The sequence below is a fragment of the Xiphophorus maculatus genome, chromosome 3, assembly GCF_002775205.1.
Source record: "Xiphophorus maculatus strain JP 163 A chromosome 3, X_maculatus-5.0-male, whole genome shotgun sequence".
Taxonomy (NCBI): Eukaryota; Metazoa; Chordata; class Actinopteri; order Cyprinodontiformes; family Poeciliidae; genus Xiphophorus; species Xiphophorus maculatus.
The window spans coordinates 15,655,055-15,666,323 of NC_036445.1; the positions used below are offsets into that span (position 1 = coordinate 15,655,055).

General features: G+C 37.4%; 1 protein-coding gene across 2 annotated transcripts; it reads left to right on the forward strand.

The window, feature by feature from the left end:
- The first annotated feature begins 2,761 nt into the window (after positions 1-2,761).
- LOC102237621 (probable palmitoyltransferase ZDHHC11) lies at positions 2,762-10,364 on the forward strand. 2 transcript variants are annotated; one of them, XM_023330383.1, is made up of 11 exons: positions 2,762-3,019; positions 5,034-5,252; positions 5,967-6,145; positions 7,058-7,159; positions 7,243-7,367; positions 7,450-7,605; positions 7,703-7,827; positions 7,900-7,949; positions 8,023-8,086; positions 8,191-8,269; positions 9,144-10,364. In XM_023330383.1, exons 1-11 carry the CDS (start codon positions 2,987-2,989, stop codon positions 9,266-9,268), a joined length of 1,257 nt encoding a protein of 418 aa, XP_023186151.1. In that variant the 5' UTR covers positions 2,762-2,986; the 3' UTR covers positions 9,269-10,364. The 2 variants fall into 2 exon arrangements, with proteins under 2 accessions (XP_023186151.1, XP_023186152.1); XM_023330384.1 differs by having other exon boundaries at positions 7,453-7,605.
- The last annotated feature ends 905 nt before the right edge of the window (positions 10,365-11,269 follow it).

Below are 11,269 nucleotides of genomic sequence, written 5' to 3' on the forward strand. Positions count from 1 at the left end.
CCAGAGAAAGATGTTCTGGAAAAAAGTTCCTACACTGTCTTCTACTCTGACATAGATAATTTCAGGGGAAATTTCAAACTCTCCAGAAATATCTCTTATCTTTTTGCTAGAGAAGATACAATCTGAAAGGCATTTTCCTTTTGGAGGAACAGGAATTTTATGATAATACTTCTTCATGATATGAACATATAATTTATCTGTCAGATCCCTCTTAAACATTTTGATCCTGTCTTGTAGATCTGGGTTTTCCATACATTCTGCACACAGGCTGACAATTTTGGGTTTAACAGCCTGAAAATCCAATTTAGGAAAGTAATCGGTCTCAGTGTAGTACAGTGGTTTTGGGCTTTCCTCATCTGATGAAACTTCAGGAATGCATCCAGGCAGAAGGGAGAACAATACTCTTTTTAATCTATGTGGCTTATGTTTTAGTTTGACAACTTTTGTGTCACTTGAATCCATCAGTTTCTCCAAAGAAGACACCATGTCGGTGAACTGCTTCTCAACAAACCTGGAATATTCTGGTTTGCTGATTATTTCTTGTTTTCCAACTGGATCGGTTTTGAGATTTGATGAATAGAAGTCTTTGAGATAACCAGCAATCTTTTTTAAATTAAAATGTGGTGTACATGGACAAGTCCTCTCTGTCTGCCCAGCTGGATCATGAGATTTACAGTAATGAAGGTCCTCTAAAATAGTTTGGCAAATTTCTTCTGTGACTTCATCTGTTTTGAAAGGATCTATTGGCAAAACGTCTGCAACATTGTCAGAGGTTTTGGCATTGCCTGAATCATGTGTATACTTCTCTATTATTTCAGAAATATTCTCACAAACGGAGGGCAGAGAAATTAGAGGTTTTATTCTCTGAGAAACGCCTTTCTCTGAAACATCATGTTGTGCAACCTCTGGTTTTGGTGAAGGCACACCTGAGGCCCACATCCTTGTGAATTCTGTCCAGTATCTTTCAACACATTTTGTTCTAGCTCTGTTCAGATCTCTTCGGAGACATTCAACTGTGTGGGAAACCATCTTGCTAAAATTTCTCAAGTTAGAAAAGCAACCACTCACATATACAGCAGGTTCCACTGGATAATCAGGGGCCTTCTGAATGGCATTTGCAAAAGCCGTTACTTTTCGGGAGACCTCCTCTTCCATCAAAGAGTTCAACTCTACACCACTCCTACAGACTTCTGGTAATACCTGCAGAGCAGTGGCAATTTCAGTTGAAATCAAGCTCGTCAAATGCACGCTGACCGTTTTTTCTGGCACTTCACTCTTCACATAGGACGTGGTCGCCATGTTCTGTTCAAACACTGGAGCAAGGACTTTCAGTGAATTTTCCACAGACTGCTTATAAATGTTTACAACTATGTCAGCCATAGTGCTTGTTATATGCGAATCTCTTATACCTTGTAAAAGCAGAGTCCACTGTGCAGGGGAAAATGTGTTCAAGCGAGGCAATATGATGTCCTCCAAATTGTCAATTGAGACACTGATATCACTCTTCGACTGGTCGTTTGACTCTGCCATTTTCCAATTTTGCTTTTTGTTAAGAAACTATGTTCTGCTTACCACAACCTCTCTGACTGAAAAACAGCTGCCCTTCGTGCTGTTTTACGTCACAAATCATTATGACGAATCTCTACCCAGCCTAACATCGCGAAACTACGTTCTTCTAGGGAAAAGCTAGTGGAAGACCGTAGCCGCGGCTGTCACGTGGTCTACATGTCTCGGTAGCCATAGAAACCCACCCGGAAGTCTTCAAGACACATTGCCTACATTACCTGTAACTTGAGGTTGTTTTTGAACATTCAACGTGTTATTCTAAATTGTTAACCTGTAAACACTTCTTTATGTTTCAAAATGAAATGGAAAAAAAATTAAAATAAAAAATTAATTTAAACAGAATTTATATGCATCTGTTCTTTTTTCTGGCCTCAGATGTATGTTAGAGAACTTAAGTGAACTAAAACTTACATTTTGAGAGCTTGATTTTCCTTTCACGAATTGCCAATTCCAGTGAGAGCTCAGCCAACAGCTGCTCATGCACTGACAATCTGTGAAGACAAGAGCACCAGTTTCCTGCTGACCAAACATGGATGAGACAGCGGGATCCTCAGAATGAAAACTGGTGTACAGACCATATTTTATTTGTTTGTGTTTTTTTTTTTTGTATTAAGGCAACCCTTTAAGAATAAATACTTGCACCTGCATTCCTAAATATGTGTTGTTCATGAACTGTGAAAAACGGTGCATTTTTCTTGTGTGGATGTTGTTTTAGATGCAGTGAGTGTTTAATATCCATAGCATGCAGTCAAAGGAGGCTGAAAGGAACAACAGCAGTTTATTGAAATGCACACATGATGTCTTCTCATCATTTCTGAAGGCTTTGAAAAAATATTTTTACTTGTGTTGCGTGAGTCTTTTAAGGAAGTGAAAGTATAAAACCGTTTCTTTTGTACATTTGCATGTCTTCTTAGAGAGGAGATTGCACTGAAATGATAGGGGAGCTTTAACTATAAAGTCTCTTGTATCCATATGTCTGCAGTTCTCTTACCCTCACATGTGAACACTAAAGCATGAGTAAAAAAATCTATAGAGATTTTTCTGAAAGACATGTTAGCTGTTTTGCTCAGAGAAAGACTGAAATGAAGAAGTTTGTAGAAGATACTGATACAAAAAAAAAAAAAAAAAAAAAGAAGAGAGCCGCCCCGCGCATGCGCGCCGGGGAACAGTTACCATAGCGTTTCTGAGACCTGCTGAGTGAGTTGATTTAACTTCTGGTTGCTCGTCCTTCACTAAACAAGGGCACGACACATTTCTCCTGAATTTAGGTAGTTTTTAAATAAAAAAAGAAACATTTCTAACTGATGCTGTGTGATTTCACACTATTTGACAGTAAGCCATTTATGTGACGCATCTGCACTGTCGAAAAAACACTGAAGGATATCATGCGGTGGAAATCTCCGTTTGGGTTTGGAAAGAAATGACTGTTTATTGTGGCTTTCCCATGGAAAAGGTGAGTAATACATTTTGGTTTCAATTTAAGAAACAGTTACCTGTTCTGCTGACTTTGGAGGTTGTTTGTGGTTCAAACACTAATGTCAAACAGAGAGGGAGGAAAACAGAAACCTCCACACAATATGAAGATGATAAAAAGTAAAAAAAATATCTGGTTGGGATATTTACGTATTATAGTGCATAGGATATTATAGTTTAAAACTAGCATTTTGAAGTAAAACCACGTGCGAAATTTGAAAGGGGGATGTTGAACCTTGGTAGACTCTTTTCCTCTTTAAGTCAGCTGTTTCCTGAAGACTTTCTTCTATCCTGCTAACTACGTGCAGGATGGAGTCTGTTACTTCCGTAAATGGATGAATTTACTTTTTTTTAAAATTTATCTTAAATTCAGACTACGTTTAGTTCCCGATGTGAGCAAACTGAAAAATACATTTTGACAAGAAAATGAGGCTGCATTATGCCAAGTGACTCCTCATAAATCAGTTTTGGAATACCATTTTACTTTTTACAGCCTTTTGCTCCGCTGTTAAAGCTACCTGTCAGATCTTTCAGTAAAATCATTCAAATTTCCTTTACATATAGTGTGTCACCCATAGAACAGTAGTTTATCTGTTTTGTTACTATATTGTAAAATAATCAAGCTAACAATCTGGCATTGATACCTCTGGTCACATCACAAAAGGCACGCTCAGGGTTTAGGAAATAAATATTAATATTTACTTAATATAAATATTTGTTTTTACGTCTTTCCCATGATTTAGATTAAATTCCTTTATTAACGTTGTATACATGCCCTATTTTAGAATACTACATGGATTTTATGCAAATCTAGAAATGATAAAATGTGAAAGTGGCTTACTAAGATGACCCTGGCAGACTGGAATGCCAACATTTCATTGTCTAATAATCAGGAACAAAGTTGCAACGAAGTAAAAGTGCAAACAACGTAATATTCAAACCATAGCGACTGCTGGTGTGGATAACATTTTCTTCAACCCAGTCATACACATAAATACAAACATGCATGCACCTGCAGTACAGCCTAGATATCCGCCTAGAAATATACTGATGACTGGAATTGGCAGAATTTGTCTTGGCTGCTCCAACAAGGGCCTGGTTTCTAGAAAACTCATAAATCCTATCGTTTCCCAGTCAATTAACACATTATATTAAGTGATACCAGGCTTGTCTTGCAGCACTCAATGGACACCATTACAAGGCGATGAAGTTCCAAAGTAAGCTTTCTGTACAGTATGTATAAAATGTTTATACAAAAATATATGCAGAATATACAGAAATACAGAAGAGATTAAGAGAAAAAATATATTTAAATGGAAACAGTTTTCTGTGACATGTCTGTGGATCTATCGAGCTGCAAGAGAGCAAGATGGAGACTTAAAACAGAAAACAGAACGACTGAAAGTAGCACAACAAAAGAGGCTGGTATCTTTGTCACTCTGTTAAAGGTTACCTGACCTGTGTGATGTTTACACAAGTGGCTTTGTTCTGAAATGTTGGAAGCTCTTCCTTTTGAGAACACTTGACATTTTGGTGTTTCTCCTTTCTATATACCAATCAAGCCAATTAGCCGGAATTGTTTGCCTCTTGCGACGTGACAAACACAAAAGCACAGCAGAAATGTTTATTGTTGCTTAAAATAAAAAATCTTATTTTAAAAAAAATCTGAAATGTTATTTTCAGTGTACATATTGTTTGTGAAAGAACATACACAATTGCTAAAGATCTTTACATTTTTAAAATTGAATTAATCTTCCAATTCTTTTTCTTACCATATAAGCTAAATATAGACTAGCCTCTGCTCCATTTTTTTTTAGTTGTGAAATGTACCGGTCTGAGCAGCGCTCCATTGGTCACCAGTTGAACAGTCGCTCTCATTATCAGCAGCTCATTTTCCTAACTCATTTCCCCAGCAAATGTTCCTACACTCTACAGGTGGAGAATGTGCATATATACTCAAAAGTCTGCCCTTATTCTCCTCTTTCACTGTCCAGATGAACTGCTTCAGTCGCAGGTTTAGACGCACAGCTCCCACAAGTGGCAGCAGCAGAAGTGAGTTGGTCCCTTTCAGGACCCCAAGGATCAACGGATGGTCGTGGCCCCCTCAGCCCCTTCAAGTGGTCGGGTGGGTGGTGTACATCTACTTCGCCGTAGTCTCCTTTGGGATTTTCATCCCCCTCCTGCCTCGGCCATGGAATGCCATGAGCTACGCTGTATCCTTAATGCTGTCGCTGCAGCTGTGGGTCTCTTAATATTTGAATAATCAACAAACGTTAGAGCTAAGAGTTTGTTTGGGCTGCTAGGGAAAAACAAAACAAGAGTTTTGTTGTGTAGCGCGCTTGTATGGCCTCCAGTCAGACAAGACATTACTCTGTCTCCTTTTCTGTGCTCCTTGTCAAACTGGATCAGCATGTTCAGTGGTCTTTTTGTTGCATGATGAACACTGCATGATGTCAACACACTAGATAATTTTACTGAAGCGTCTGAAACCAAAGAACAGTGGATCTTCACAGATTTATTTCCCCCCCCCCCCCTAAACATAAAGTGTGCAGTTATTTGTTAATTTTTTTAAAGCTGTATCCAACTTTGCAAGCTCAGACTTTAGGTATATAAAAAAAACAATTCAAAGGAATAAAAGGCATTTACTAAATGACTAAAGGCATTTAGTCTTAATGGCTTGTATAATGTATTTGTATAATGAATGAAAAAACAGTTCCAAACAAACACGTCCTGTCTATTTCTCACCACCTTTTGGCATTTCTCCTGTCCCTCCCTACAGTAGAAATATGCTCTATAAATTCATAGTGAACTTCAGAAGTTAATATTTTTGCTTAACTCATATGCAACTTTGTGGATTTTGTTTTCTTGCATATACTGCTGCAATTTTCAGACATCGTTGCTATCTTCCATAACTGTTACTTTCTCAGATTTCTGGCATATCATTTTTGCTACACTTTTTCACTAACATTGCTACTGTAACTATAGATCCAGCAGATGCGACCGTTCGGGCCAAAAAGAACTATTCCTCTCCTCTGCCTCTTTTTGACAAGGCAAAACAAGCACATGTCATCCAGGACCTTCACTGTTACCTCTGTGATGTCAATGTGTATGTATCCCAGTCAGCAGCATCTAATGTGATTCAATATTATTGATGTCATGTCTTTACATTTCTGTTGCCATTAGTTATTGTAAACAGATATTTAATCTTATACAAAATCTATTAGTAAATCATCAGTGTTTTTAGAATTGATATTTAGTTAGCAAATAGTGCTAACTGATAGCGAAGTCTGTGACATGTAGCTCAGTCTGCTGCAGGTTTTGTCTAGATACTTTCTCATAAGAATGGTGCGTTTATCAGCTTTCAAATATGTACTGTCTGTGTATTGGTCTAAAAATGGGCTCTTTAGTTTTCTGCTATTAGGGTTATTAGTTGACAGCCACTGGTCATTAACTAGTTTATTAGTGAAAACTAATTGATTGAATTTTATTTAAGTAGATGGCCCTGACCTTTAGTAGCTTTCATAAATGTCTTGCATTTGTCTTTTTGATATATACTTGTACCATTGTTTGTGGTTGTAACATAACATAATGTGGAAACGTTTAAGGAGTATACTGTTGCACAACATTGTGTATTTGATTCTGCTTTCCGATGTTTGTACTGTTTTTGGACAAATTTATCCTTCAGTTTTTCTCAGTATGTTTCACTCATAATGCAGACAGACTCCAACTCACCCATCTTGGACTGTAGCTAGCAACAGCAAATCTCTGAACTCACCCAGAACCAGCAGCATGGGCCGGTTCTGGACTTCTGTTTGCCAGTTGCAGTCCAGGACAGTCGAGATTGGAGACCTTTAGTAGGAAAATAAATTCACTGGTGAGACAAAAGTTAAAATGCAGGAGTGAAAGCACTAGATGGAGAAACTAAGTATTCAAATTGAAATCCCTACACATCGGATAATGACTTTCGCTTCAGAAAGTATTAAATGAATTATAATAAGCGAAAGTGATTGTCTTGCAGTGGCCCCAGAGTGAAACATTGTGGAATTTGCAACAAATGTGTGGAAGGCTTTGATCATCATTGCAAATGGTTGAACACTTGCGTGGGTCAGAGGAACTACTGGTAAGTTCATGATTTGGATAAAATAGTGATTTCAAAAGCCAGTCATGTTTCATAAACAAACTCTCAGTTTTTGCTACTTTCAGGTTCTTCTTTGTGGCGCTTATTTCTGCCATCCTAGCGGTCTTTATGCTCACTGTTGTCATCTTGTTCATATTTGTTCAACATTACCTGGATCCGCATATTTTACGGACTGCACCACAGTTTGCGAGTGAGTTTGACATCTTTCGTGATGTTAACGATATGACTTAAAAAGGTTGCTGTAACTTCTTTTTTTCTTCTTCTTTTTAAAGCAGTGCTGGGGAATACAACGTGGCTGGTGTTTCTGCCGTTAGCCCCTATAGAGACGAGTTCAGCTGGTCTCCTTACATTAGCCTTCATAACAGTTCTGGTCTGCGTCGTCTGTATGTTGCTGTTCTGTCACTTGCTGGGATTTCACCTTTACCTGTGTAAGTGAAGTGGTCCTTCCTTTTTATCTCTACTTCCTCTCCCGGTCAGGAATCCTCACTGTTTCATCCTCCATCTGTTTTCCCACTGGTTTCCCAGTTTATAAAGGAATAAGCACGTATGATCACGTAAAGAACAAGCGAGAGAAGGAAAACAGAAGACGAAACACTGAATCTAAAAGTGCAAGCACCTGCTCTTCAAAATCTTATACACGCTCTCAAGAGGTATGGGCTTTATTTTTTTGCTAATTGTTTGTGTTCAATCCTCCAGGTAAAGAAATCTCTTTTGTTTTATAGAACCAAGACGCATCAAATAATTGTGAACAAACGTTACCACAGAGTCCAAGGTAATGATTCATCTTGGCACCTTAAAGAACCATCTGATGGTTTTTACAGAGTAATGTTTTGACTTTCCTGCAGTTTCTTCAGATTTGCCAACACAAATCAACTTTCCAGCAGACTGTCAAACTCTATATGTAAAGAGGTAACAGTATTGATTCACTTCTATTTTTTGGAGAAAAAAAAAAAATCATGTATACTTTAAGAAATTCAGCCGTGTTGCATTAAAATTCTTCTTCTTTTTCTTAGCTGGAAAACTTTAAGAAGTCTGCAGAAAAAGAGAATAGTTTCAATTATGGGACAGAAAATCCAACACAGAATGAAACAAGTATACTTTTTAATATGCACACTTACAGTATATTGACTGTATATGCACAGTGCCTTGCAAAAAATATTCATATCTTATGATAGACATACCTTAAAAATAACATTACAACCACAAACCTCAATATAAGTTATATTTGTAATCTCAGACAAACAAATCCAAGCAATTGTGAGCGAGCCTCGTAATTGTAAAGTTAAAATATACCTGTTCTTCAACACATTCATTCAGCTCGCCTCAGTCAACACCACCTTTAGTTACAATTGTACCTCAAGTTTTTTGAGCTGTCTGTCTGCTATTTTTGCACATCCACAGACTGAAGATTTTGACCTTTTCCCTTAATGAGAAAGCACATCTGTCAAATTGGATGAAGAGCTTCTTTGAACATCATTTAGCTCCATTTTCCTTCACAGCAACTCTTATTATCCCTACTGTCTGTGTTAAAAGAAAAACATCACCAGAGTATGATGCTGCCACCACCATGTTTCAGCCCTCCTGCTATGTTTTTTGGTCTTCATGATGCTTTTTGTTCAGCTGATTTTCTCAGAAACCTCTGAGGCTTTCATAGAGCAGCTGAATCTGTAGTGAAAATAAATGACATTCTGGTCGACTCTGTTGACCAATTAGTTGTCTTTTGAGGGTGGTTGGTTGTATTGCATTGAATTAAGGGTAGCAGAGTAAACAGATGTGGATACAACTGCAAGGCACTGTGTGTTCCCATTAAGCACAGATGCAGAATTAATTAAATATCTATGCAATTTCTTTGTTTTCTATTTGATAAGTGTGAATGTTAATTCCATATTAAGCACAATATTGTGAACAAAATGAGATTTTTTTTCTACATTTCTTTAACTACTTTTTTTTTCTCTTTGTCATTAAGGGTCAATATCAATGAGTGTCATCATGAGTCCAAAGGAAGCTCAGGGAACCAGTGAAAAGTTCACTCCTGAGGCACAGAAACCTCTGGCCTGCTCAGTTGTGGCTCGGGATTCTACATCTCAGTGACTGTCTGAAAAGAGATGGGCCCGGAGCTGATGCTCTCAGGAACAAGTTGCTGCTTGGGTCAGAATTATTGGTACATTAACACTGTAACCCTAAATTTATGGTTATCTTCAGAAATAATTGAAACAATGTTTGATTTAGTGTAATCAGGGTAGACAAATAGATTATAGAGGCAGACTAGACTGTTTGGTGTTGCACACATCACAATGATTTGATATTAGAACTTCTCATATTTTGTGTCATTTTTTCTTATATCGTTTCTCTCTAAGGCAGTTTTAGACGATATTTATGTTGGTATTTAGGACTGAAATATTTTGTCATTTCAATTTTTTTTTATCAGTTATGTTCCTCTCTTCAGATTCAGTCATTTGATGATCAATTATTTAAGAACTTCTTTAGCTGAAGCCCAAGCCACTCACTTCTGAAAAAGTTGTAAGTCTTAAAAATGCTATCTTTACAAAAGAACAGTTAATTATTAATTAGAATTTTTGGAAGCAGCAGTCTTACATTTTTATTTCTGTGGGTAGATGTCTCTTGTAACCCTTCTGGTTCTGTATGCAGCGCAGGCTACCGAACCCAACCATCAATCCAGATTTCTCCAGCAGTTTCTTTTTTCTTCCGTCGTAAACACTAAACCCATCTGTGCAATAAAATGGAAATCTAAATGTTTATCTCATGAACTCTTAGCCCACTGTTAGTTTGAGGAACAGCGAAATAAGATATCTTCTGCTTGTTTTGTGTCATTTTTTAATGACAGTTATATTTTGCACAAAGTTAGTTGAATTGTTCCTTTTTCTGAATGTTTTCAAACACAAAGGGTTACATTTTAGGGATGCCAATAATTCTTCCCTACTTTGAAAATATGCTTCATGAAACTGAAGCACCACATTTGTTTTCTGTACGTCGATGAAAAGTGTTTTGGAGCTGAATCCACAGTTGCTAAACGGATTGGATGTGGGGGTGGGGACGTTTGTTTTGTTTTATTGTTTAACTTTTCAAAGGATATTTTTGTATGATTTAATATGTATCTATTTTTATTTCTTGCATCGTGATTTTTTTTTTCTCAAACTTTTATTAAAAATATTTAAAGCTTTGGTTAGCTCTACCTAATTTGTACAGAGATTAAAAGAACACTCTTTCTTCAAGATGAATCTTTATTGCAGCAGGTGTGTGGAGGACGCGTCTTGTTGAAAGCCGAGTTTTACGTCAGCATATTTTGAAATGTCGTTTTTGTATTCATTTCTAAAAAGCTGACATTTGAGGGCAAATATTCAGTTGAAAGTGATGGAGAGCCGTTTATACTTTTGCAAAAATTTGCAGGGTATTTGATTGAAATGTGTTGACTGGTTTAGCTGGTTCACTTTTTGCCTGGAAACTCCTCGGGCTCCCCCAGAATGAGCTGAACAGAGTTACCTTAAGGGAAGATGTCTGAATTTCCCTCTTGCAGCTATAATCCTCATGACCTTATCTCAGATTGGCTGGAGACGATTACAGAAATGAAAGCTTTCACTAAATCTGCTGCATACCTCCACATACATCCAGCAGCTGATGAACTTTATAACTATCTTTGTACCCAGATTTCTATTTGAGGCTTAAGTGTTTAATCTTATTTGCACAGTTGTTGCTATTCCTTGTAATTAATCTGCTTTTATATGGTGCTCAGATGTACACTTTGTTGTCTGAGAATGCCAATTTTAAGTGCAGAATTATCTTATACTGTAACTTTGCTTTTATTACACACACTTATTTCAAATGTTAGCTTTTTTTTTTTTACCTTTGGTGAATTTGGGTGCTTCTATTTGTCACTTTGCTGCATTTCCCCACTGAGGGGCTATACAGGACAGCTCTAGTCTATTTGATCGAAATCCACATGCACATCTGCGCGTTAACCACACGGAGGCGCGTTTGAATCAGATTGAACAGCCAATTATGTCATCCGTGATTACAGTCTGCTCGATCTGCTTTCATCATGATCGACCATGCCACCGTTCCGAAGTGTTTTCA

Bases quoted from the DNA above. Each gene is read 5' to 3' on its own strand.
- LOC102237621 (XM_023330383.1), top strand. From the start codon at position 2,987: ATGACTGTTTATTGTGGCTTTCCCATGGAAAAG. The intron at 7,828-7,899 runs GTATGGGCTTTA...TTTGTTTTATAG, and splicing joins CTTATACACGCTCTCAAGAG to AACCAAGACGCATCAAATAA. The intron at 7,950-8,022 runs GTAATGATTCAT...ACTTTCCTGCAG, and splicing joins ACGTTACCACAGAGTCCAAG to TTTCTTCAGATTTGCCAACA.